The sequence below is a fragment of the Anarrhichthys ocellatus genome, unplaced genomic scaffold, assembly GCF_004355925.1.
Source record: "Anarrhichthys ocellatus isolate YVR2014 unplaced genomic scaffold, GSC_Weel_1.0 scaffold33, whole genome shotgun sequence".
NCBI classification, from domain to species: domain Eukaryota; kingdom Metazoa; phylum Chordata; class Actinopteri; order Perciformes; family Anarhichadidae; genus Anarrhichthys; species Anarrhichthys ocellatus.
The window spans coordinates 196,115-223,546 of record NW_022280063.1 but is presented as its reverse complement, the minus strand read 5'-3'; the positions used below and the strand labels follow the sequence as shown (position 1 = coordinate 223,546).

The following is a 27,432-nucleotide window of genomic DNA, read 5'->3' as shown; positions in this document are numbered from 1 at the left end:
TACTGTATGTTTATACTGTACCTCTATATATTTTCTATTTTACTATATAAAAGAAAGTGATTTTCTAGTCATTTACACATTATACAGTATAACTGTGTGGATTCTATTTGATAATTGTAGCCTGGAAATATTGATGATGTTTATAGTTTTAATGGAATGTTATCTCTTTGTATCATTATGATCACAGTAGCAGCTTAATGTCTATACCTTTATCTCCAGCCATACACTGGTGCAGTATGTAAATAGCAACACCAACCCTGTTTATGATTTTGAATTTGTTTCTTTTTCCGGGAGGGAGAAATCAATAAAATGTTCTTGTTTAGACCCAAACTTATCTTTTCATTTTATTAAAGTCTCAAACACACACAGACACAGGTTGATCATGCTTTTATTCATATTATAATACAGTGTGTTGCATGGTCTCCCCTGATCAACCTGTACGTGACACGATAGTAAAGACAAACTAATAATCAATGCACAACCATGAACGGTTAACAAGGATTAAGTCAAAACCAAAAATATATGCATTTCTATATAATGATATTAATGTTTGTCACATATTATACTGTAGCAGTCACGTGAGATAAAGTGTATATAGTGCATTAAGAATAAACCTCGTTATGCAGTGAGGTTATGAGTACCCACACTGGCTCAAGCTTTCTGCATGATGTTCATGTTCGCAGTAGTTTTGTTTCCATGCAATCAGTACTTAAGATAGTATCACATCGCAGACGCTGTTTTATATTTGTTATTACAACAGCTGTCTTTGTTTCAAACTCAAACTGCACGAAGATAAAAAAAATAAATAAAACCTCTAGACCTCCATCATCTGAGCCAAATGTGCTATTTATTAGGACTCCATGGTGCATGGAAACACAATAACCTGAATAAAAAGATATATTCTTACTGATTTCTGATCATGTAAAATTACTAGTTAATGGCCGCGACAACTTTTTTGTCCCACGTCTCATCTGTCTCGTCACAAAATGTTTAGGATTCTCTCAGTGTGCACACTACCCTGTTGTTTTATAATCTATTCCTATTTTTGACATTTATTAAAGCCATCAAAACTCATTGGAGAAGATAAACAAACTCAAAGGGGCGGGGCCAAAGAAACCATGTTTTTTTTCTTGCTTTGAACCAGACAAACACTGAATGAAATGATCTCCAGTGGAAGCCGTCTTGAAGCTCCATCAAGCCTCAGCTGTATTAATGTCTCTGTGATTATACAGGAATACACCGTTACTTTGATGAGGAGACATTGTGTTATGGCACATAGAGATGTTAGAACGGAGGACACGTCGCCGGTGTGGAGGTGATGGCTGACGAATCAAATCTTGGCCTCGTCCTGCTGCCTGTGGTGTAATGACTGTAACATACCCATTTTATATCTTTTGTGACATATACATATTAACGACCGTAAATTCTCACATGAAAGCCATAAAACAAAAATAAAAAAAGTAGTTATTGCTAGTACATATATTACAATGACTGTCATGGAAAATGCAGCACTGCATTCATTCTGTCTCAAGAAAACTGTTGAAACTCAACACTCCTTTCCTTTTTCAAAATAAAAGCCTTTGCAGAGTGAAAGAATTCTGCCTCCCTGAACCGCTGCACATTGTTTTAATGTTTGGAAAACTGAGAAGCTTCTTACTGTAAAATATGGTTGATAAAATTGTTATAAACTTTAGAAGTTAACCTTAACATATAAAAGGCCAGAGTCTCTCCTAAAGTTGCAATCTCGTAGATCTTCATTCCGGTCTCTTTGGCGACACCTATGGCAGTTAGCGGTAATCGCAGCTGTGTTTTCATTTGTTCGGCTAGCAGAGAGACACCTGGAGAAAGACTAACAGGATGCTGCTTCACCACAAAAGAGAGTTGAAGAGCGGGTCCATTGATTTAGCTCCGCCCACAGCTTTCATCACCTCATTCGGTGACAAATAGGGACTTAACAGATATGCATTTAAAGGAAAATCTTCGAGATTATTATTTTAAGTTGGACTTAAATAAAACTCCTGGGCCACTATTTGAGAATTTATGGCATACAATTTGTTTAATAACTAAACGTGACATGATAAATTACACCAAAAGCAAGGTTATAATATGTAGTCTTGTGCAATATACTGAGTGCAAATGCAAGTAATACAGGCAAGAAAATACTTAAATATATTTCTTTGTATATAATTTTGGGAAAATAGCTACATCGTCTACATCACCTAAAATGCTACAGCGCCACAACTTCCACCTGTTTCAAGCATGTGATGAGCATCTCTCTCCGTTATTGGCTTACTCACACATATGGTAATAAGTGGTGGAGATGAACTCCGGTTGAGCTGCTTTGTTATTGCGTTTGGGGAAAAATGTCGTCTCAGGAGGGAGACGCCGCAGTGCGCTGTAGCATTAAAATGTTTCATAGCTTCTTAGAATTACTTTAGACGCATAATAAGCGATGCCACTTTGAAATAATATTTTGTACATTCAGCACCTTTTAAAAGCAAGAGGAAGGGAGAGGCGTTCGTTGAGAGCGCCTCAAAATGTCTACAAAAAGTATCTCTTTTCCTTGTTACTTCTCTGTGTGTGTGTGTGTGTGTGTGTGTGTGTGTGTTTTCCTACAGACTGTTCTGTCTTCCTGTCTGCAGCCTTAATTTCCCTGACAGCCCTGTTGGGACACAGAGGAGAAATTAAGACAGCAGTATAAAACACTGGATTAAGCAGAGTGTGAGTGTGTGACGTGTGTGTGAGTCCTTACAGAGTTGGTTCGTTTGCGTTTCCAGCAGTCTGGGTTGAGTCTTTTCTGTTCGTCTGCGAGGACTTTGGCCTGCACGGTGAACGTCCGTCGGTCCTCACTTCGCATTTTCTTCCACCGCTCCCCGAGGAGGACGCTGATCGCTCTGCACACACACACACACACACACACAACCTTACGACTAAACATTGGCACAGCAGCTCCGCAGTGCACACACACACACACACACACACACACACGCGCGCACACACACACACACACGCACACACACACACGCACACACACACACACACACACACACACACAAAGGGCGCACCGACCTGTTGTCCTTCCCCGGGTACATCTGTGTGTACTCCACCCTGAACTTCTTGGCGAACAGCATGAAGGCGTTCATTGGCCGCTTGCACTTAGTGGGCGTGGCGTTGTTGCTGCTGCTTCCTGCCGCGGCGGCAGCTTGCTGGCTTTTGGTTGGCTTTTGATGAGGAGAGCGGGCGTGACCGGAACCGTCTGCAGGTTTAAAGCAGATCCACAAGTTTGCTTTTTTTTCTCTTTTATGAAATGCATCCTCTTTCTCACATGAGTGTTTTAGTACGGTGCATTTTTGTATTTTCGCAAAGGGAACGCTGCCTGTTCTCAGTATCTGTGAACAGGAGGCACGAGGCGCAGTACCTTGTGACGGGTCTCTCTCTGGGGAAACGGCTCCCCCGCTGGACTTCGATGCACGCCGCCGCCTCGCCATGCTGCTCAGCACGTAAACCGCAGAGGAGTCCCGAGGAGTGAAATCATAACTGGGGAAGACACGCGTGTAAAAACAGGTGTTTCACTTGGACATGCTCACCTGCTGATGGGCCTTTTGCTGCTTTGGGCTTAGAACACTTTTACCTCCTGAATGTGTCGAAGACCAGCGAGTCGTCGGTGTGTTTGGCGTCTCTGTGTCCCGGGGGGAGGCACACGTCTCCCACCTCCATCTCATAGCACGGTATCCCATAACGCACCACGGTCAAGCTCGGGTGAAATGACGACCAGCCTGACGGAAAGCAAGGCGCAGTGTGTAAAGAGCGTTGCTTAATAAAACGGCCGCAGTGTTTGTCTCTTGCCGTCGCTCCTACCTTTCTTTTTGACGTAGAAGGGGTGGTCGAGGTGGCACCGGGCGGTCATGGCGGCGTGCCCGAATGCGCCGGGGTCAAAGGTCAGCTGAAGGACAGCCTGACCAGACAGCACAGTCTCTGAATGCTCCACCAGCTGCAGACCCTCGGAGCCATAACTCTGCAAAAGAGCGAGCAGCACTTTGACTCATTGCGTACAATTACAAAACGAGACGATGAAGAAGTACAGCTACCCCGATACAACCAGGCTCTGTGTGTGTTTTATAGCCAATAGCCAATAGACTACTGTATGGAGCCATCGGTAGAGGTGAAATGCTGCATGTTTTACATTGTACCTGCTGCTGCTGCTGTTAAAAATACAGCACATTAACACTGACTCTACACTGACAAAGTGAAAGTAAAGTGCAGCGTCTCACACGATGTACCTTCAGAGACCCGGACCGCTCCTCGTCCCCAGAGTTCTCCTCGGCCGAGTCCAGGTCCTCCACGTCCTGCCACTCCACGTTGGAGCCACGGTGGAAACGCAGATTGGTGCCTGGTGACAGATGAAAAGCCGCTCTGAGATATGAACCATAGGCTCCAATACAATCTCACATTTATGTCTTTCGAGCAGAGCGGAAGAAAAAGTGAGATAGCAGCAAGAGTGTGTGTGTGTGTGTGTGTGTGTGTGTGTGTGTGTGTGTGTGTGTGTGTGTGTGTGTGTGTGTGTGCCTACCTTTGAGAAAGCAGTGCCAGGCCGTGGGCGGACAGGAGAAGCTCCAGCCCATGTCTTCATTATCAGACAGAGAGGATCTGGTCGACACAGCAGAACCACATTCACTGCTCTTCTGTGGAAACATGGAGCGTCTGTCAGGCACGACTCAGGAATCTAACAGCGGCCAAAGAGTTTATGCAAACACCACAACATTGTTGCCCCGATGAGTCAAGTCAGTTTCACTATCTAAAATATAATAAAAAATGCATTTTTTTTGTTTTGTTTTTAATTTCTTCTTCAGAAATTGTGTCGGTGACAGTGATTAATGATGGAGCGGGTGAACATGAGCTCTACCCTGGTGCGCCGGCGTTCCCTGCCGTGACCTCTGGGGTGCGACGGGGGGAGACGGGAGGGAGGCCGGGCGTAGGAATGTAGATTGCTGCTGGTGCTGGAGTGCAAGGCCGGAGAGGAGCTGAAAATGACACAAGGCTCATGAGTGGAATGGAGGCTCACTGCAGCGCATTACAACCATGCGTTCTCTGATGTATTCCCGCTTGTGCTCGGCAGCGTTCGTGTTTCAGGACGTGGTTGCGTTAGCTACCTGCTGCCGGGAGGCTCTCGCAGCAGAGGGCTCTGAGGTCCGGTGGCGATATGAGCCAGCTGTGTCAGCCAGTGTGTGTCTGGAGGCCGAGCGCACGCACGCCGCTCCTGGTGCGACAGGCTCGCGTCCACCTGGTAGACAGGTGGCGCCGCTAGCTCCGCCTCCTCCCGGACCTCCTGCAGGTCTGGGAGGTCGTCTAGGAGGAGGAAACAAATGAAGTGTTTGATTGAAAAAAGAAAAAATATATATATTCCCCATGCTCGTGTCTTATGTACCGTATTCCATGTAACTGTCGCTGGTGGGGAAGCCGGGTGAGGACGAGAGGCGTTCCTCACAGTGCAGCAGGTCATGTGACTGGTCGCCATCTGCATCCATCATCACCTCTGAAGGTAACACCAGACAAACAGCGTAGGGAGCACACTTCAGTTACAGGATGTACCATGTTTAAATTGCACAGCATTTATCAATTTGATTAATAAATAAATAAATACATTTGATCATAGATGAACATGTCCTTCAGAAAAACTATTACTACCATCTATTACATATTGTATAGACATTTGGATTAACTGAGCAAAAAAAAAAAAAAAGGTGAAACACAGTAGATGGATAACATTTAAAAAAAATCACCTCATGAAAACTCAAGGCCAATCAATTAAAATAGTGTGTTTTCAGAATCTATTCCCAAGATAATATTAGTCTATTCTTCTTCTTCATATATTAATCATATAATTAGTAAGTCATCACCTATTTATAATTATTAGAATATAATAACAAGGATGGCAAACAACAGCTTTTGCAATTTCAGAGCTTAGCCTGGCTGGTTGGAAGTTATAAAGTCTGTTTACTGAGCTCTATACTGTCTTCTGTTGCTCTGGGGAAACTTTCCAAAGTTTTGTAAAAAATAAAAAACTTCTAATGATGTCATCAGAGTCACTCCACATATTAATGGCATGCCTGTGTTACAGACAGGAGGTCTCTTGAGAGTCCCACAGCTTCATGAAGTGAAATACTAAATCAGGGGCGTTACCCCTCTAAGAGCGCTGCGTCATTAATTACACAGCGCAGACATGCGCGTTACCTGCGCAGCGCGCCGCTCCGGGGTTACCTGCGGGTTCGCCCTCAGGCTCAGAAGGCCGCGCGCTCTGACGTTTGGGGTCACCGGACAGCACTGCGGGGGTCACCACCTCCCAGACCATCGCGTCCGCGGGAACTGAAACGGTCACTTCATTAGCGTGATATTTTTTATTTTATTTATGTTATGTAAATTATCAAATTAAATATAGTAAATATATTGTTGGTTGAAAATATAATCGTACAGGTAAAGCTAAACATTACTGGCATCTGCATTACTGGACTCCCATGAGCACCCACTAACGCACGCGTGCACAGGAACTTGATCCTCCAATGAGCCGTAACGTATAGGCTGGGGTTGGGGTGACGTAAGGAGACATGAGGTGACGTGAGGTAACACAGAGCTGGTTACCTAATAATACACCGACACACGTTCTCAAAGCTCCAGTGTGTTGACCAGGTGTCTGTGTGTTGGATAGTATTGTCCATAACACGTTGACATATTCCGTTTCGAACACGTAAACACGATAAGAGCGTGTTCTGGTCATATCTATTTCACAACAATCTCGTCATGTGACTCCCCTCTTGTTTATAAACTTTGAGATCCTTCACGCATGCGCACCTAAAAGCCCATTCATTCAATGGGGAGAAGGGAAGCGATAATACGTTTGAACTATGTAGTTCTCAATAAGTAACAAAACAACACGAAAATAAAGCAGCTAAGACACACTGAATATTATGGACCGTTACTAAATACGTGCTGTCCACGTTCTCACGCGACGATAAACTTCAAAATAAGCTCCGTTTTCTTGTTGTCGCGAAACAAAAAGTGCCGTTGAAAAATTTGAAGTTACGTCGACGAAAACGATTAAAAAAAGCTTCAGCGTCCGTGTTTCACCAGCCACATAAACGAGCCCAGTGATATTCAGGGTGCGAATAAAAGAAATACGTTTCAATACGTTTAAATGGTCGAGCCATTCTGTTGCGCAAAATGCAGTTAGAACAAAACTGCCGTCAACAATGAAGCTCCACAGAGAGCGCAGAGAAACTGTATTAAAGGAGAAAAATACACGCTGTCAGTTCCACGTTACTGCTCGCGTGCCAAGTTTTGGGGGAAATCATTCAAATGGCGTCGTTACTTCTCAAATTCAACGCTTTAAAACCCACAAATGATTTCAATGAAGTTAACTTCACTCACCCAAACAGTCGCCTTGTACGGGTGAGGGGGCGGGTATAAACACTCTGTCCCCAGCGGTCTTATTGGCCAGACCGGATGTCAATCCGCTGCTTCCCTCATCCTCATTGGTCGGTTCAGTACAGCTCGTTCTCTGCACTGTTATCGCCACAACAATAAACATCGGCTGGGTTAAAGTAAAGAAAGATGGCCAAACCGAAAGTGACGAATGAAATACATCTGATCTCTTATCATGAGAATGGCCGTATTTCAAACGCTGGAATTAGACTTTGAGACAACAAGTTATGTAGAAATTATTATATTCATGTCTCACAAAGTAAAAATAATCTAATAGCCATAGTTCTGGCTCAGTTCTAGTTATGAATCCCCTCTTTCTTTTTGTTATTTTATGTAGTCGGACTATGTCCTTTATGTCTACTGTGTGTGTTTATTTATTACAAAAAATATGTACATATAAAATAGTTTTGTTTTTTTTAATAAACAAGAAAAAAGTCCAATATTCACATTTCAGTCTACAAGCTATGAGGTGCTGATGTGTGACGAAGAGACGGGCTGCAAACATGAAAAACGTGAGGAAAAAAACAAATGTAGCAGACAAATAGACTTCAGCGCAATTTTCATACCTAACTTTTAGTGTAATTATACATGTTTCACTGCTGCAGGCAGGGTGAAGGGTGAAGCCATAATCATAGGCGTCCTCTCATTTAGACAGAGGGGAAGTAGTAACCTTACTCAGGTAAAACATACTTTGTTATAACAAGTACTCACGAAATACATAGCATTAGTAACAGTTAAAAATATAAACAGGGCACTGAATAATGCTGGGTGTAATAGAGATGGTCCCAGTTGGAGTTTAGAGTTGTGTTAGCAGTTTTCTGCTCCGCAGATCACGCGCAACGTGTCTGCCTTGACGCTGGTGGAGAAGACACTTGACATGATGTAGAATGGCGAGTGTTCACTGCCCTCCAGTGGTCACTGTTAGGAACTGCATCAAAGCGGCCCATGTCAAGCTGGACACGATTGCATAGCAACACTTCTGGTCAATCCTTTCGAAATAAATCGATTAATACTAACATCAAAATTAATTTTAATTAATAATCCTCAAAGTAAATCTGAAATGTATAAACAGAAATTACAGATCATTATATATAGTAATCATGTTAATTGTTTTCTAGTGGCCAGAGTATACAATTATACATTATGTATTTATTTAGTTTATTTAATATGTATTATTATTACAGCTACCCTTATTGTATTATTATTATTGCTAATGATCATAATAATAATATCAGTCATTACAATAGTTATTGTATATTATATTATATTATATCATATTATTATTATTTTATTGTTTATTGTATTGATGAAGTTCCACAGTGTGGCCACAGGAGGGCAGTGAACACTCTCAAGTCTTCATGAAATCATGACGGACATGAAAACTCTTAATATAATATAGTAATTTAGTTTCGATCAGTTTTGATGTTACCTGGTTGTACAATACAAATGTTCACGTATACAACACTATGGACTTGCGCAAATGACATATTGAATGAATATGTCATTTCAGTACTGATTTCAGTACTGACTTTTACACTGGCCCAACTGCCTTTCGATTTAAAACGAGAACAAATTAATTTCTTCTATAACTTTGAACAGTTCCATTCATTCTTTTAAATACTTTTCAAGACTAACTTACGAAAGATAATATATATTACAAAACAATAGTCTGCATTTCATCCCTCCATAAGAATTATTGTTTGTGTTATTATTTTGAAGAGAAAAGCCGGAAGTCTCGTTTCTGTCAGCCTATAAGCTTGACAACTTTCCTGAGTAGACGCGCAGCGGACTTTGCCGAACTTTCTCAACTTCTAAACATATTTTACTCTGGTTATAGGTCTCTTCGTGGAGCATAAATGCCGAATCTTCACCGCAAAGCGCCGGGTTTCGTTGCCGTCTGCTTCACCGTCCGTTGGTGAGTCATAAAAACGTGTTTTTGTTTTTAAAAAATGTAAGCCTCTGCTTCCGATTATTATGGTAGCTGTACCGTTACATTCCCCAAAGTCGAACCAGGTCCGCTGTGAGTGCTTTCAAACGTTTCATTTACTCTCCTGCAGCGTTGCGCCTGTCCTTTTAAATTGCGGACACACAATACCGTTTATGACCGTCTGTCACTGTACAGTTACATCCATGCTGTGTCGAGGTTTGCTTCCTGCTTTTTAAAGCTTCCTCTGCTGGTGTTAAAAGAAGCAGAAGGGAAACTACATTTCATCCTGTGACTTCACATATGTCTGTCAACTGAGAGTTTGTTAAGAAAAGAAATAAGACAATAAGAAATAAGAAGCAGTGCTTTGCTTTGGGACAGTATCAGTCAATAACCTTTTTAGTTTTTATTGATAGTTATTAATTCATTCTTGCATAGTCAAACATATAATCCACTACCAAACATACCATCACCGCCCTTTTCTCTGAAGGAACATGAAAAGGTAATAAGCGCATCATAGATTTCAAAGTCAAGATGGAGAAAATAGTGACATTTCACTTGTTTACTTGGCTCACATCCCGGTCCATATCTCCGTACATCACCTGTTGCTCTCTGTGTCTCAGTGTTAAAGTCTGTGATCTACTCGGTTAAACAACAAGGAGGTGGACATTAAATGAGCGGTCAACTATTTTTAAATCCATTCATTGTGCTGAGTCATGTCTAAGGAAAAGAACCAATCACTCTGCAGCATCTCAAAGTGTGAGGAGTGGCTGCTGGTCTTTGTTTTATATGATATCCAACTGAATGTCTTTGGGTTTTAGACATTTAAAAAAATAGTTTCCTGACATTTTATAAACAAAACGATTGTAAAAAATAATGTATTAATAGAGACAATAATCCTCACCTTCCTGCAGTTTATTCATTTATTTATTTATTGTTCATTTGGAAGAAGCAGGAGTGTTTTCTCATCATCTAAACAAGACTTTCAAACATGAAATGAATAGCGCCCCAAAGGTCAGAGGTCATAGCTCAGTCTTCCCTGATAGATACGTGGCTGGTATTACAGATATCCATCTTTCTTATCAATACTTATTAATATATCCGGTGGTGAATTAGCATTACTGGCCCTATTGCTACTAACTAAAGCAAGATGAGATGAATAGAGGATCGCGGCATGAGAGTCTTCTGTCTGTCCCCCACCAGCTAGGCGATGGACGGGCAGCAGACCCAGGTGAGCGACGAAGAGCCCAAAGTCCTGCGAGAAGAGACCCGGAGGAGGAGAAGAAAGAAAGCCATCTCGTCGTCCTCCTGCACCTCCATGGATCAGATCACTGTGGAGTTCTTCCTGCCCACTGCGGCACACGGCCGAAGCGGCCCCGACACTCTGCCGCTGGAGGTCGCCGGAAACTGGACGGTGGAGCAGGTCACCTGAACTCCTGATTCATCGTCAACACTGTGGATTGTTCCATTGCCGATGTTAGAATAAGAAATATTCTGTGCCATATTCCGTTTCCCGCAGGTGAAAGCTCAGGTGTGGCTGAAGGCGGTGACTTTAAACCTCTGCCCTGACTTCTACCAGCGGTTTTCCCCCGACCACTGCATCCTGCTCTACCAGAAGAAAGGCAACGTGTGTGAGATCTACGATAAGCACCAGGTGTTCCAGACGCTGGACTGCATCCGCTACTGGAGAGGTACCATTCTCCGACTGACTGTACAGTCGCAAACCTGAGTTATTCCGTGGCGATGATGTCAAACTCGTCTGTTTTTTTGTTTTTTTTTAAAGCCCTGAAGAAGGACGTGGGCCGGATCCAGCTGGTCCCCCGTCCGCAGCCCTCAGACGAGTCCCTGCAGTACCAGCGCTACCTGAACTACCTGATCGGCTACGACGTGACCGATGTGAGCAACGTGCACGACGACGAGCTGGAGTTCACCCGCAGGAAGCTGCTGACGCCGCGACGCATCGAGCTGTCCGACCGCGACGCTAAACTCTACTCCATGGACCCCTGGGTGACCCGCAAGCCGCTGCCTGAGCACCTGCTCAGCAAGGTGAAGGTGTGTGAAGGTTCATGGTTGAGTTCAGCGTCTCATAAACATATTCTTCGCTGTGACGCCCTATATAGAATGCATTTGCAATATTTTCTGAAAGTAATGCAAAGCTTGAACATGTGAACTACTATTTAAAGGGCCAGTGTGAAGGATTTGGCGCCACCCAGCGGTGAGGTTGCAGATTGCGATTAACTGAAATTTCTACCGTGTGGCAGACGCAAAAACGCGAAAGGAGCAGAGCCGTTCTGTTTGACCACCCTGGGCTACTGTAGAAATAACAATTCTTATTTCCAGGTGATTATCTAGTTAAGAAAACATTCTTATTGACTTTATCTTACATTTCTGCCAATAGATCCCCCGAAATGCTACACACTGGCCCTTTAAGAAGAAGTGTCTCCAGTGAAATGCATCAGTAGTCATTGCTTTCATCAACAGATTTTCTCAAAATTAGCTTGCTGTCCAAGACCTGCAGCTTTGAACGTTGTTTGAAATTGTGGATTGAGGCAACTGAAGAAAAAAAAAACCCTCACATCTGCTTTCTCATCTCAGTTAGTACTTGTGACGAAAACACTGACGCCGTGGTAGTGACCTGTCAAGTCACAAGGGCGGGGCTACCTTGTAAATCAAGTGAGAAGTAGGGTCATTTTCTCATAGACTTCTATACAATCAGACAGAGGATTCTCCCCCTGCTGGTCAGTAGAGAGAATGCAGGTTTAAGGCCCTTCAGCATTGGTTTAATTTTTCACACCTAAAGGTTGGCGCGCCTGTCTGAAAGCCACCGCAGCAGATTTAGTTCACTACGTTTCTGAAACATGTCACTGAAGTATGCAGGTCTCATGAGGAAGTTGCCAATAATCTGGTGGGAAAGTCTCATACCACTGTTTTAAACACACTTGATACCTCACCTTCCCATCACCCAGACTGTTACTGATCTTGTTTTACTGATCGTTTACTGTGAAACATCTGTCAACATGTTTCATGTGACTTCATTTCCTTTCAGATCAACTAACTCTTTGGCACAAACAAATCTGACAGTTTGTTTGCTGTTTTGTCTTTTTGCAGAGTGAAATCTCTTGTCTTTAATCTTTGTGTTTCTCTGTTGTCTTATTAATTCACTGTTTTCGTCCTCGGTTCATTCGTTCCTCCTGTCAGGTCAGCAACGCTCACATCCTGTTGGTGATCCACATCAGCACGGCCAGCCAGACCGTCAAGGTGTCCATCGACGACACGCCGACGCAGGTAGACGAGTGCGGTGGTGAGCGCCATTCACTTCCCTTCAGTGTCACTGTTACACATTCCTGACAACACCCGTCTTGTTTAGGTGTTGGTGAGCTTTTTCGCCAAGTTGTCAAATAAGAGAGTTTTGCTGGGCATTCCTGACAACATGTGTGAGGCCGACTTCGTGCTACGTGTGTGTGGAAGGTATGCGAGAGGCTAAAACGCACCATAACCACTCATACATAGAGTTGGTTCATAATTAATATGGGGTGTTTTACATGTTCGCACAGGGAGGAGTACCTGTACGGGGATAAACCGCTTCAGGCCTTCAACTGGATCCGTCAGTGTCTGAAGAACGGGGACGAAATCCACCTGGTTCTGGAGACGCTCCCTGACACAGACCTGGATCTGGTCCAGAAGGAGGACTGGGCACAAGTGGATGACTGCACCGGAGTCGCAGGTAGTCAGTCAAAAAAATATGTGCTGTGTTGTTTGTGTATTTGATGATGTAACTTATTGAGGTATGGCCAACCTGGTACAGAGGTAGCAATTATCCTGCTAACTTGTCTTTGTCAGGTACCCATGAGCAGTTGACCATCGACGAGAAGGACCATGAGCGGGTGTTCACCATCTCTATGTGGGACTGTAACAGGAAGTTCAGAGTGAAGGTGCTGGGTATCGACATCCCATCCCTCCCCAAAATCCCAGAGTTCATTGTCTTCATAGAAGCCAGCATCTTCCATGGCCAACAGCTTTTAGCCCAGGTGATGGAAACTTTCAAGCACGCAGAAAAAGAACAAAATAATCTGATGAGCTATATTTACTTTTGGTTTCATTTTATTGGAGTTTTGGAGATAATGGTCACAGAGATCTCTGCCTTCTCTCCAATATATGACAACAAACACAAGAGAGAGTAAGTACGTTTTGAGGCAGAGCCAGCAGAGTTTAACCCGGCCTTTACTGTCTCAGGAGAGGACGTCCTCTAAAACCTTCAGTGAAGAAGTGCTGTGGAACTGCTGGTTGGAGTTTAACATTAAGATCAAGGACCTGCCCAAAGGAGCGCGTCTCAACCTCCAGGTAAACATTTAATTCGGAGGGCAGGTGGGATAACTTTACAGCTTTATTGGTTGTTTCAACAATCATTTATCAATTTCCAAATATATACGTTGTGGCCGGAAAATAATTTCTTCATGCAATGATTTAGTGGAGATGAATGAAAGAGCTTAGTTTGAGTTGTTTTTCTTTTTACTCCGTTACTAACTCTTACAGCTCTTCTGGGCTTTTTTTTTTTTAGGGGCGTAACACAATATTGAGTATCGTGATATTATGTTTTGTGATACTGTATCCATTCTTAAAAACATTTTATCGGTTTTCATATAATTCTTTTGGCCGAAGACATGTTTTTGGGTTGTCTATCCGTCCGTATTGCATACGGTATTGCGATATATCGTAACATATTGAATCGTAGCCCCTGTATCGTGATACGTATCGTATCGTCACATTCCTGCCTATTCGCAGTCCTGTAATGTTTCCCACCCAGGTGGTTTGTGGGAAGCAGCCCCTGACGCCAAACTCCAAGGGAGCCTCCGCCTACCAGGATAATACAGCAGGAACTGGCAGCCATGACGGTAAGGTCTTCTAACATTTGGTTTGCCTCCTGTATCATTCTGAATCCGAGCGAGTCTTGCATCCGTCTGTCCGTCCGTCTTTCAGGGAAGACCAAGAGCCGCCTCCTGTACTACGTCAACCTGCTGCTGATCGACCACCGCTCCCTGCTGCGCCAGGGCGAGTTCATCCTCCACATGTGGAAAATGCCAGAGAAGAACGAGGAGAGCAGCAGCAGCATCAACGCGGACAAGCTCACCTCCGCCACCAACCCGGACAAGGCCTCCGCCATGGCCGTCGCCATCCTGCTGGACAAGTACTGCTACCCGGTGGTGCTGCCCAAGAGCCGCGATGTCACGGGCCGTGGCGCCGGGGGCGAGGAGGCCGAGGGGGGCGAGCGCGGTCAGAGGGAGATGCCCAACCACCTGAAGAAGCAGTTTGCGGCCATCGTGGCTACCGACCCCCTGCATCCGCTCAGCCCCGAGGACAAGGAGCTGCTGTGGCACTTCAGGCACGAGTGTATGCGCAACCCCAGGTACTTTCTTTGTTTTATTCCAACAAAAACGGGCTACTAAATGTTAGATCATTGTTGCTATAAATTTGATATCATCTTCAGGGCCTACCCAAAGCTCCTGGGTTCAGTCAGGTGGGGGAGACAGGAAGACGTTTTGGCGACACACCGGCTGTTGGAGCGCAGCAGCGCGTGGGACAGCAGGTAAACGTGCCTTCACGCCGCCACAATACGCATCTTGCCCTCAGCAGCTTCAGTGTCCGATCACTTGTCCTTGTGCTCTTCAGCGGCCTGGACGTTGGTCTGGCCATGCAGCTGCTGGACTGCCACTACTCGGACGCTCAGGTTCGCTCCATGGCCGTCAGGAAGCTGGAGACTCTGGAGGACGACGATGTGCTCAGATACCTCCTGCAGCTTGTCCAGGTGAGTCCGTTCTGTTTCTTCTTCTTCTTATTCCACGCCGACGAAGTGCCTCTTCCTGTTCCACCTGATTCACAGTATTACAAGCTGGTGGGGAGAGGCAGCTCAGCGGATACACGCTGCATGTTTGTCTCCTGACATGTTTCCAAAAGTGACTCTGTGGTCAGGTTTGCATATGAATTATGAGCTGAGGCCTACAAAGGGCCTTTTGGTCTGATAGGAAAATGACTCTCACCATCACAGTGTTCTGTCTGTATCATGAGCTTTAGTGATAAGTGGAGGGTGTCTTTCCAAAATGTATTCGCACACACTGCCCCCACAAACCTGACCCTACTATCTGTCGGTCTACACCTCTGAAGTTTTGATCCGCTCCCTGCTTCCTTCAGTCAACATTTGAATAGCCGTCCTGTGTGTGAGCACAATGAGCTCCGTGTTTTCACTGCACTTCCTTTTACTGCTACCGTCCACTTTGTGCCTCATCGCACTCAATCAACACGATCTGTTAAAGGAGCAGTGTGTAGGATTTAGTGGCCTCTAGCGGCGAGGTTGCAGATTGCAACCAACTGAATACCCTTTCCCTTCCAAGCGTGTCGGAGAACTACGATGGCCTTCAGGTAACGTAAAAACCAGGCGGCAACCTCCGGTTCTGCCGAGTGAAGCCGATGCGGAAGCGTCTTAAACTTGCATTCTCTCTACTGACCAGCAGGGGGCGACTCCTCTGGTTGTATAGAAGTGTGATTGTATAGAAGTCTATGAGAAAATGACTCTACTTCTCACTTGATTTATTACCTCAGTAAACATTGTAAACATGAGTTTATGGTCTCAATCTCTAGTTTCACGTCTTCTTCAATACAGCATGATGTTCATTTAGTAGATTATGGTCCATTTAGAGTCAAATAGACCATAAAGCAGGCTAGGCTTCAGGGTGGGGCTACCTTGATTTACATGACATCAGTAATAACTTACTGTGTGTTTGCAAGTGTATGTGTATTTAAAAAAGTGTTTGCATGTGTGTTCACTGAAACCTGAAAAGCCATTTTAGATGCATTCATTAGAAATGTTTGTGTGTGTGTGTGTGTGTGTGTGTGTGTGTGTGTGTGTGTGTGTGTGTGTGTGTGTGTGTGTGTGTCCTGCAGGCGGTCAAGTTTGAGCCGTACCACGACAGCGCCCTGGTCAGGTTCCTGCTGAAGAGAGCTCTGAGGGTAAGCAGGACCAACATCTGTGTCTGTTTCTCACACTTACAGTGTATGTATGTTTGTGTGTGTGTGTGTGTGTGTGTGTGTGTGTGTGTGTGTGTGTGTGTGTGTGTTCCTGTGGTTACTATCTCTCTGCCCATTCATCTGTCTGTATGTGTGTGTTTGTGTCTTTTTCCCAACGATGGAAAGGTTTTGTCAAATATTTTATTATTCAGTTTTTTAGCATCAACATTGCAATTTTAACATTTGTACAGACTTATGTAATAATAATCATGTAGCGTTATTGTCTCTGTTTTCCACCTGATGCTACTTACAGCTGAGTCTTGCCTCTTTTCTTTGTGCTTTTCTCTCCGCAGAGTAAGCGTATTGGTCATTTTCTCTTCTGGTTCCTGCGCAGTGAGATCGCCCAGTCCATGCATTACCAGCAGAGGTACGCTGTCCTGCTGGAGGCCTACCTCAGAGGCTGTGGTGAAGACATGCTGCAGGACTTCAGGAAGCAGGTGAGTCCATGAATACACGGCTCCTTAAACGGTGTCGCGTAGATCGGAAAGGACAACACGGTTCAGCTCTTTGAGTTACTGACATGATGAAGTGACGCTCCACAGGTGGAGTTGACGGAGGCTCTGCAGAAAGTCACCCGTGAGATGAAGGCCATGTCCGCCGACAAGTACGACATCACTCCACAAGGTGAGGCCGGGCTCCAGACTAACCTTTCCACTGGTAGCACTGGTGTTACCAAGTACAGCATGGTATTAATGAGTGACTAAGTACATTTAATCAAGTACTGTACTTAAGTACAATTGTGATGCTAAAGCCATGTGTGTTGTGTGCTTGTCAGTGGTGTTCCAGTTGCGTCAGAGGCTGGAGACTCTGCAGTTGTCCGGTCTGCCGGAGAGTTTCAGGGTCCCTTACGATCCTGGACTGAGAGCTGGAGCCCTGATGGTAAGAGACACACACACACACACACACACACAGAGAGAACCATACAAACTAAAACCAAGATGTTTGCAAGAAGAACACCAATAAAAAAACAACATATGAAACTAGTTTTGCAAGTGCAACAAATACACGTGAATACCTGCAGCATAAGCACTGCTTGTGAACATGCAGATCGAGCAGTGCAAAGTGATGGCATCCAAGAAGAAGCCGCTGTGGCTGCAGTTCAAAAGGGCCGACCCCACCACTCTGTCCAGAGACCCCATCGGCATCATCTTCAAAGACGGCGATGACCTCCGACAGGACATGCTCATCCTGCAGGTGAGAGCGGTGGCGCGGCCTCTGTAGCGCAGCGTGTCATAGAAGAAAATCAGAAAAGAAAAGACTCAGCTTCTCTCTTGTGTCCCTTCAGATCCTGCTGATCATGGAGTCCATCTGGGAGACCGAAACACTGGATCTGTGTCTGCTGCCGTACGGCTGCATCTCCACTGGAAACAGAATAGGTCAGATATTCAGTGGACAACAAATGAGTTGATTATTACAGCCAGTCTGAGACTCCCTTCCATCTGTCTTTATTGCAGGCATGATTGAGATCGTGAAGGATGCCACCACCATCGCTAACATCCAGCAGAGTGTCGTGGGAAGCACCGGGGCGTTTAAAGATGAAATCCTATGCCAGTGGCTGCGGGACAAGTGTGTCAGCGAGGACAAGGTGCATACCACAACAAGCTTTACTTTGATCAGAAACAGAAACCCAGTCTCCAAACGCATCCAGGTGCTGCTCTGTCAGAGGAAGTGGCAGTGCAACAGACAGGAAGGAAGCAACCAACAAGGGGTTTTCCTGTCAACGCAACACACACACACACACTCACACACTCACACAATACATTTTTGCTTTGAGACCTGCAACCCCCAAGTGTCTAAATGTCCCTGCTCTGTTTTTGAGAATCTATTTTGCAACGTTTCATCTGTTAGCTTTCATTATAAAGGAAGGTGACTCCACACTGCGCTGCAGGATGGTTATTGTCTAGTATGCATTAACACAGTATTTACATCACATGTACAGTGGAAGATTTAACGGAAGAAGACATTTTCAGACGTTGGCACAGCTGAGCGTCGTCGAGTTCACGCCACCAGACCGCATTCTATTCTATTCTTATTGAATGTGACATTTCAAAGCAGAAACCTTCCTCCCTGAAGCCCACCAACCAAACCTCTAGGTCCCTGGCCCAGTTATTGCCCGAGATGTATGATGGCATTCTCTCTCTCTCTCTTTGTAGTTCCAGCAGGCTGTGGAGAGGTTCCTGTATTCCTGTGGTGGCTACTGCGTGGCCACCTACGTTCTGGGTATTGGGGATCGCCACAATGACAACATCATGATCACTGAATCTGGTAATGACATCATATGTCTGTACTTTCATCTGACATTAGGACAAACTCAAAAATATAAACGTGTTTATTTTTTCATTTATTTCATTTCATTTCATTTCATTTCATTTTATTTTATTTTATTTTATTTTATTTTATTTATACCTGCACATTTCTCTGGTCAGAGGTATTCATAAGTGAAAATATGACCCATACATGCACACAAATACTTGCAGTACATCCACAATAACAACTGAAAATCAGAACCATATTCAAATCATTGTGAGAATGTATATTTCATTCAAACCTTTGTCTGTAAACATTTGTAAAACTTTGAAAAATCTTGTTAAAGGTCGGGGTCGGTAACATCCGAGAAACCAGCAAAAATATTCTCAAGTTTAAGAATTATCCAACCAGAAAAAAAGCCAGCCCAGTGTTGCAAACTAAATAAATGCACTGAAAACGAATCCCCTTTGTGTTCCTGCAGGGAATCTCTTCCACATCGACTTTGGTCACATCCTGGGGAATTACAAGAGCTTCATGGGGATCAGTAAGGAGTGGGTTCCCTTCGTGCTCACGCCAGACTTCCTGTACGTCATGGGAACGTCAGGAAAGAAAAGCAGCCCCCACTTCCAGAAGTTCCAGGTGCAGCAAAAGGGATTTCTTTTGTTTTGTTTTCATGTGAATACCCCAAGAACGTCAGAGGTGTCCAATCTCCTGCATGCATTTGTCCGTGTGTACAACATGCACGCATTTAAACGTCCTCTATCTCTGTCTCAGGACGTGTGTGTGAAGGCTTACCTCGCCCTTCGGCACCACACCAACCTGCTCATCATCCTCTTCTCCATGATGCTGATGACCGGTACGACTTCCTTCCTTATAACACCCAAAGATTCTGTGCCCTTTTCATAGCAGAACAACACCACTCTGTTACCATTATTAATCTCTCCCAGTTAAGATTTGTATTTAAACTCGCTGACTAAGTCATCCAGTTTTAGTTTTTGTCCGTCACTCATTTAAAAGAAGACAGAACAACTATAACCAGAGCTGCTGGTAAATGCTCGTACTTGTGCCTGAAAAGATGAGACTCTTATTCATTGTATTTATTTTAAACAGGCATGCCCCAGCTGACCAGCATGGAGGACATCGAGTACATCCGCGAGGCGCTGACCGTCGGCCGCAGCGAGGACGAGGCGCAGCGCCACCTACTGGACCAGATAGAGATCTGCAGGGAAAAGGGCTGGATGGTGCAGATCAACTGGTTTGTTCACCTGGTGCTGGGGATCAAGCAAGGTGTGGAGAAACGGTCCACTTAGGACTCTGTGTTAACAAGCAAAGGTTAAGATTTCCTCCAGGCATATCAAGCCAAGCCGATTTGAACCCGTGACGCTGAGTGTATGCAGACAGGATGCATACATGCTAAATTGAGTGTAATTCTAATAATTCTGCAAGAGTGACTGTTTTCATTGCTCTGCTTAGACCAAGTCAAACATTCACACCAAACTCAATGACATTTACAGAGAGTTCTTTCTCTATGACAATCATTGCATAAGTCTTTGCCCGCTCACAGCGTTATTTCAGACGGAAAGGTTCACTATAATAAGAAGCCTTTTGAGAATAACAACCAAAACCAGAGTAAGGAATCGGATCTCTACACGGCTATTTTCATCCTTTTATAAACTCAAACTACTTCCTGTTTCTAGTTGTCATTTCCTGCTGAGGAAAAGCATTTCTCTCACATTTCCTTCGCATTGTTTTCATTTTAAAACACAGTACGTGTCACACTGTTTATTGGATTCTCACTGAGGTAGTGCTACACTGTCTGGTAGATTGAGTATTGAAGAAAAATGTTTAGTATTCAAAATGTAAATGATGTATTAAAAGTCCAATTTCATCATGCTAATTTATAGCTGCTGTAGGAGACTGTTGTTAAAGGCTCTCTAAATCCTGGTCTGTTGGTGAAGCCTAGCACATGCTGGTCAGTGCTGTAGTCTCTTCTTATAAGATGGTGGAACTCATATTTGTTTTTTATTTGTCTACAACCAATGATTTTGAATATTTGAAATACATGAAGACAGTGCAACGTTAAAATAATTCTGTACAAGATCACTGGCTTGTAAAATCTCTGTGTGATCTTATTATGTCTTAAACTGTTCTGCCAGAGCATATTTTCAAGCAAAGTAAACACTCATACAAGCCAAATGTTGCCCGAAAGCAACAATATTTTTGTCGAAATGAGTCCTGACAAACAAAGATTGGGGCGGGTTAACAGACAAGGTAAAACAAAAACCCACAAATGAATTATGGGATGTATTGACCATCACAGATTATGGTTATATTTTATAGGATCATTTCCCAGTTGGAGATGAAAGCTACAACAAACATCAGCAGTTAGAAAGCTTTCATAAAAACGTGTTGGAAAAATATGAAATTCCTTGATTTTGTACTAAAGACTTTTGTGACTGTTACTTTTTTCAATCAATGAATTTGGAAATAAAATGTCTCTGTAATGATATCAGACTATTGAAGTTATGTAATCTGCGTTTTTGTCCTTCACAAATCAAATTGACCAAGTTTGCATGCCATAATTCACATAATGTACTTTCCTCTCGCTCATAACTTCCCTCTTTACATGCCTCCAATAGGAAGGAGGATTCTGTCCCTCACTTTTATTTGAAATATAAACTGTAATAATTTACATTATCCACAAGATGGCGGAACACCGCAAGCTTTCTCCTAGAGCTACACGTTTCGACACTTGACTCTATCGAGCCTCCTTTCCTCACCTCCTTCTTCTCTATTCCCACAATCCCCCCTCGCTCCTTCCTGTCAGTTTCCCATTCACCTCTCCATCCGGCTCCTCTTCCTCTCCCCCTCTTTTCCACCACTGTTTGAACAGGAAAGGTACGAGTGGGTGTGTGAGTGCACTGCACGAGGAACAAGTGTCTTTCATGCCGCTCTGTGTTGCGGCTGTTAACTGCTGTATATGTTGTGATGTACAGGGTGTTGAGGGACTAAATGGATTAGACAGATAAGCCTCTTCATTCCTCTTGGCTTCATGGCCTCTTTCTGCACTCTGTTACTCTGCTAAATGTAAGCTTTGTAGCACGGCAAGGAATTTATCCTGGAGCTGATGGGGGTGAATCGAGCCAAAAGTGAATGGATCGCAGAGCCTCTCCTCCCTTTGCTACCTTTGCATTCTTATTGTTGCAGATGCATTTGTGTGTGTTTTATTGTATGATGCTTCTGAGGGCCCAAAAATCATGTAGCATCTGAAAAATGAAGAAAGCCAGCTTCATTTTCAAACCAGCCTCGATGAAATGACTTTGCTGGATTTTAATACAACAGTAATACAAAGGATTAACACATTTACACATTGAGTAAGATGGTAAATGTAAGATAGATGTAATGGCAGTAAACATGAGTGGGGGAAATAAATTTCCAGTTAAATTAAAAGTATGCAATGTCATCAATGCAACTTCTTTCTATTCTCTCCATTTCTCTCTACAGACACCTACAAAAAGATCCAAAGTTGATGAAGTTCAAAAACACATGAAGAAGTTTTTACTTTGAAGGTCAATGTTTTCTGTTTTAAACTGAAATGACTGACGCCAAATATTGTGTGTCTTTTAATAAGACCATTTTCAACCAGCTCATTGGCGTGCAGCTTTTTTAGTGAAAAAAAATCATCTCCTGAAAAGTCTTACATCTTACTGGCAGTGACTGATTTGTAGTGTCAGATGGGAGCTTAAAGGTGGGTTTTCTGACCACTTGTGCTATGGACTAGTGGTTTCATGAGTTAAATCCCTGTTTAGCTCGTAACATGCTGCGGTGATAGGGCTGTGAAGAAGACTGCGAGTTTGCAAATACAGCTTTAAAAACGTTTAGCAAATGCATTCAGCACGTTTTTCGGTCTCATGTGTACACTTAATGCGTTTTGGGGAGTAACACTGAATTGAAACAAACCAAGAAAACTCCACAGGGTGCTTTTAAGTTAAATTCGAAACTCAGAGCACTTGTAGTGCCTCCACATAGCTCTGAACGTGGCAAGCTGAGCCGGCAGCTAAGTGCTAACGGTGCTAACGGTGCTAACAGTGATGACATAGCGAACAGTGTTGACCAGAGGGGGAACTAGAGGGTGGACACTATGCTTCCAATCACCAAATCAAATGTGCATTCTTAATGTCTTGCTTGCTGACAAACATAAACATCTATAACTATAATTTTACAGTTTGTATTACAAAACCTAAAAAAATCCAGGTTTTTCTCCTAGAAAGTAGCTGAATAGACCAAGTTTGAAAATCACTTCAGTATACTCGATACCAAAAGGACGGACGCACTTTTGAAATAGTCGCTGGCTGATTTTCACGAAGCCACGTTTGTTTCACGTGCACTACAGCTTTTTTGGAAAAACGGCCTCAGCTCTGACAGGTGTGCGTGAGGTCGGTGTGGGAGGAAACTGCAAGAAACTGGAGCGTCGAGAATCGATTTTGCTCTCTTCCTCTATTATCTCTGGTTCCACTCCAGGAAGACATGAACCAGATCAGACGACGGGGGAAATCACTTTGTGTGTGTGTGTGTGTGTGTGTGTGTGTGCGCTCATACCCTGTGACTCTGTGTTCGTCAGGGACAATTTGAATTTGAAATCTTTAGGTAGAGGATCTAGCCCGTCCTCACTTCTCCAAGGGGTTATTTCAGGGTCACGACATGGGTTCAGGTTAATTGGAGTGAGTTAGTACATATTCTCAGGTGATGTGTAGAGCCGAAGGGTTAAGAGCTATAAAGGCACCTAATGGCGGTCCTCACAAGTACTGAAATTGTGCATGTATGTGTGGAATATTGTGTATACCCTTCAATGTAAAATGTAAATGCTGATATGCTGTTTGTACATATGATTATGATGTGTGGGTGCGATGCACTTCAGTCTATTTATGGCGGCTGCCTTGAAGAGGCTTCAAGAATATAAATGCAGATTTAATGCTGTGCCTTTGAATTCAGTCTGACGAGGATATCTCCATTCATGCATTTACACCATCGTCCTTGTTAGTGAAGCATACATTTTTATTCTTAAATGCTAAACGTATTTTTGTAGGCATATTAGCTAAACTATTCCTTGTTACCAGGAACTCCATTATCATTTTTCTTCCATTTTTAACCTCTTTAGTGGCTGTATGTTCAAGAAGTAGAGTCAAGAGTCATACATTCATATTTTTTGACTCAAGTTGAAACATTTTCAACTAACTGTGGCCTGACTTAGCCTTTCATTTGTGCTGCTGAGTGTGAATTTGCATCTGCTTGCGTCCACCGTGTGTCCGCATTGACTTATCTTGCCGTCTCCATCTGAACATATCTTAAAAGAGTAGTTTGACATTTCCAGCGCTTTAAGCCAGGCGGAAAGTGTATCAATTAAGCCCAATTTAAACCCTGGATCGGTCACCCCAGACTACTTAAGAATCTGGCCAAATTTCTGCCAGTTCCTTTGTCATAAATGCAGTTTGAGGGAGGTCAAGACACCTGATTAATATCCTGAATGAACAACAATCTCGCTGACATATCTGTCTTGCAGTTTGAGCAGTCTGAGGTCAAAAGATTTGTTGCAAACACAGACTGTATATAAGAAGTGGACGTAGTCATCGTGATGTCACCCAGTGGTTTGTGAACTGCTGTATCGAAGCCTCGAGTTCGACGAATTCGCCATCGCCATCTTGGGTTATGGCCTTCGCCATGTTGTTTTTTTTGCAACCAATGAACAGAAGTTACCATATTTGGAATGGGGAGGAGTGACTTAGAGACGCCGTATACGGCTCTGGTAGTGCCAACGACCTGCCAATCACAGTAAGCCTGCCCTAAAGCATACCCTGCTTCATGGTCTATTTGACTCTAACTGGACCATCATTTACTCAATGAACATCATGCTGTATCGAAGAAGACTTGAATCTAGAGATTGAGACCATAAACTCATGTTTACAATGTTTACTGAGGTAATAAATCAAGTGAGAAGTAGAGTCATTTTCTCATAGACTTCTATACAATCTGATCTCTTTTAGCAGCCAGAAGAGTCGCCCTCTGCTGGTCGGTAGTAGAGAACACTGCCGCATCGGCTACACTCGGCAGAACCGGAGGTTACAAGCAGAAGTAAGCATGCTGTGGTATTGGAGTGTGTATTTTTACATGTTGTGGCTCAAGCTGCAGTCTTGACTGAGACTGCTGTGATGCAAAATTTCACTTGGCTGCGGAACATGCAAATTATAAAGTATTTTTTGTTGTCATCTTTGAAGAAACTTTATTGGAATTGTTACTGAACAAAATCATTCAATTTAGGTTCAGCGTGAGCTGCACGTTGTGGCCGGACATTGTGAGCATAACAGTTGCAGGTTCTAGCCATGCATAAAGGCAGATTAGAACGTGCAGCGTGAGTTAACACCATTTACAAGATGTAGCGGTGACGTAATTGCTGCTCCCAGTCAACTGCGAAAAAAGTCAAATTGTAATTTTTATTCTGTATTTTGTACAGATTAAATTAACAAAATATCACATGTTAAATTGTGATTTGTATAAGTGTTGGTAGGTGGATTTTGTACTCAAGCCATGCCAACTCTTTCCTCGGTTTCCAGGTTTTGTGCTAAGCTAACCACCAGCTGGCTGTAGCCTTGTATTCACACAGAGCAGGTGGGAGCAGGTGTGTCAAATAAACACAGGTCATCCTAGTCATTGGATAGTGACGTGAGTCGTTAGTCAGTCAAGTTAACGTCAGTCATGCTCTTTTCCTAAACCTAACTTCCTGTGAAGACGGAAGTTTATTATACAAAGACATTATGCATGTAACAAGTGGAAACTGAAAGAGCGGCACAGTTGAAGCTCGGGGCCGCTTACCAAGCGTCGGTATTTGACAACTTGGGAGTTAGAGTGGTATCAAGCTTCACTTCTAATTCTCAGCCTGAGAGTGAATAAGCTTGTTTCCCAAAATGTTATATCGTATTTTAAGAGAGCAAACGTAAAACAAGAAACCCAATTATAAACTTATATGACAAACTTGTGCCGGAAAAGGTGCAGAGTGAAGTGAAACACCGTTCAATCTGAAATACATGTGGTTATATAAAATAAACTGAACCTAATATAATCCATCAAAATGTGAAAGCTTTATTTTTAAAGAACTAAAATGAGTTTTAGGTCTTATGACCGAAGCCAATTGCAAAATGTGCTTTCAGTAAAGCCGGATTGTGCTTCTAAAAACACAGAGCGGGTAAGAACATGGCAGATGTGCACTAGCCAGAAATAATCCCTGTAAACATCCCCTCTAGAATAGACATCCCATCATATACACCTGTGTCCTCCCAGATCTACACAGGGGCCTGCTTTGATCACACTCTGACACTTATGTCATCCTTTGAGTTTACATTGAACTTGACCTCTCCAAGTCAACATTTAAGAAGTGCTAGCTCCACAACATGGTCAACGGCATGAGCACCGTGCCCCTCGTAGTCCGAACTTGACCTTTTAGCGGTTTCCTCAATTACAACTCTCAGCCGTTTATGTTACAGCCTTTAATATTTAACACCCTGAACATATCTGTACCTGCTGTAACTGGACCCTGAAATTGAAAGTGTGTTTGGGGCGGAGAACGTGTGTGTGTGTGTGTGGGCGCTGCCGGTCTGTGTGCCACATCAGATACCCTTACTGACAGAATAAGAGGGCGCATGGGAGTGGGTGCTGGTGTGTGCGTGCTTGTGTGTGTGCTACCTGACACTGCCTCTCACACTATATCTCTATATAGCATCAGTTACCATCAGGTAGAACAATTAGTCGCAGAGGGGGTTGGCCAAGCAATTAGACTGGGAGGAAGTAGAATGTGCAACAAATTCAATCATTTATTTCATTCATTGCTTCTATTAAAGGTGAGTGTGTTGCTCCAGAGACACGTCTCGGACAAAGTTAATTTTCTCAGTTCTTGTTTTCTGAAAAATGGAATTTTAGTGACGGAATCTGTCATAATCTGTTCCCACGTTCACGTCTCCCATTGGACGTAACAGACTTGGGACCTGCCGCTAGCCTCCTAAAGGGGCGGGGCAGTGGCCTTTTGCTGGCGAGTTGCTACGTTCTTCGATGCGTTACTGCTGTCAACCAGTGGAATACAACCAAGGGCAGAAGTGTGTATTGCGTCACTCGTGCTTGTAGAGCATGTCATATAAACAAAACAAAGGAAAAAAGACATTAACAAAAAAAGCACCCAGTGGTCAAAAACTCCAGAGTGTGCCTTTAATTCTGGATATCTGGGAAATCAAAAGTTTTTTTTTTATATATTGGAGACCCCTTAATTAAAGCAATTGTTTGACAGACTGGAAGCTAGTGTTGACATTTGAGGTCTTAATTACAACTTTATTCGTCTCTGCTAGGAGTCTCGCAGCAGTGTGGAATGCCCTTTTATAATAGTCCAACCTCTTTGGATTGGTTTTCTTAATCTTTTTGCAGATGAATTATCTGATTCTCTGCTCTAATTTTCAGCTGATAGCCTGAGTTTGTTACTTTCGCTGAGGCTACACTTGAACCAGCCACCTTTGACCAGATCACGTGTGCCTCACGCAAACTGTCGTCATCTCCCTTTCTTGGCTTGAACTCCTCATTGTGTAACTTTAATTTAAGCTCTATGCAGTGGACCCCTTGAGACGCCACAGTTTTGCAGCTAAACCTCAACAGAAGGCCGCTCGCGTAAGTAATGCACATTAGAGGCCCCA

General features: G+C 43.5%; 2 protein-coding genes across 5 annotated transcripts; one reads left to right on the top strand and one right to left on the bottom strand.

Moving 5' to 3' along the window:
* Window positions 1-340: 340 nt before the first annotated feature.
* LOC116393338 (HMG box-containing protein 1-like) lies at window positions 341-7,447 on the bottom strand. Of its 4 annotated transcripts, none has more exons than XM_031865573.1 (13): window positions 7,423-7,447; window positions 6,232-6,363; window positions 5,426-5,533; window positions 5,151-5,346; window positions 4,904-5,021; window positions 4,571-4,682; window positions 4,281-4,390; window positions 3,859-4,015; window positions 3,632-3,776; window positions 3,419-3,537; window positions 3,070-3,256; window positions 2,753-2,894; window positions 341-2,662 (listed from the first exon to the last, which is right to left on the bottom strand). In XM_031865573.1, the coding sequence occupies exons 2-13, from the start codon at window positions 6,347-6,349 to the stop codon at window positions 2,645-2,647; spliced, it is 1,530 nt and encodes a 509-aa protein (XP_031721433.1). In that variant the 5' UTR covers window positions 6,350-6,363; window positions 7,423-7,447; the 3' UTR covers window positions 341-2,644. The 4 variants fall into 4 exon arrangements, with proteins under 4 accessions (XP_031721433.1, XP_031721431.1, XP_031721432.1 ...); XM_031865571.1 differs by lacking the exon at window positions 7,423-7,447 and adding an exon at window positions 6,470-7,413 and having other exon boundaries at window positions 342-2,662; XM_031865572.1 differs by lacking the exon at window positions 7,423-7,447 and adding an exon at window positions 6,470-7,413 and having other exon boundaries at window positions 342-2,662; window positions 6,259-6,363.
* A 1,796-nt stretch (window positions 7,448-9,243) lies between these two features.
* On the top strand, window positions 9,244-21,273 carry pik3cg (phosphatidylinositol-4,5-bisphosphate 3-kinase, catalytic subunit gamma). Its single transcript, XM_031865827.1, has 24 exons — window positions 9,244-9,391; window positions 10,604-10,823; window positions 10,920-11,091; window positions 11,184-11,452; window positions 12,599-12,685; window positions 12,768-12,868; window positions 12,955-13,124; window positions 13,241-13,428; window positions 13,634-13,741; window positions 14,205-14,292; window positions 14,378-14,804; window positions 14,886-14,984; window positions 15,068-15,203; window positions 16,337-16,402; window positions 16,753-16,896; window positions 17,002-17,083; window positions 17,235-17,338; window positions 17,507-17,653; window positions 17,745-17,835; window positions 17,914-18,044; window positions 18,613-18,724; window positions 19,188-19,345; window positions 19,481-19,562; window positions 19,817-21,273. Exons 2-24 carry the CDS (start codon window positions 10,611-10,613, stop codon window positions 20,014-20,016), a joined length of 3,375 nt encoding a protein of 1,124 aa, XP_031721687.1. The 5' UTR covers window positions 9,244-9,391; window positions 10,604-10,610; the 3' UTR covers window positions 20,017-21,273.
* Window positions 21,274-27,432: the final 6,159 nt, after the last annotated feature.

Bases quoted from the DNA above. Each gene is read 5' to 3' on its own strand.
- LOC116393338 (XM_031865571.1), bottom strand. From the start codon at position 6,500: ATGCAGATGCCAGTAATGTTTAGCTTTACCT. The intron at 6,364-6,469 runs GTACGATTATAT...TGACCGTTTCAG, and splicing joins AGTAATGTTTAGCTTTACCT to TTCCCGCGGACGCGATGGTC. The intron at 4,391-4,570 runs GTAGGCACACAC...ATCTGTCACCAG, and splicing joins CTGGCACTGCTTTCTCAAAG to GCACCAATCTGCGTTTCCAC.
- pik3cg (XM_031865827.1), top strand. From the start codon at position 10,611: ATGGACGGGCAGCAGACCCAGGTGAGCGACGAAGAGCCCAAAGTCCTG. The intron at 14,805-14,885 runs GTACTTTCTTTG...TATCATCTTCAG, and splicing joins GAGTGTATGCGCAACCCCAG to GGCCTACCCAAAGCTCCTGG. The intron at 17,654-17,744 runs GTGAGAGCGGTG...GTGTCCCTTCAG, and splicing joins AGGACATGCTCATCCTGCAG to ATCCTGCTGATCATGGAGTC.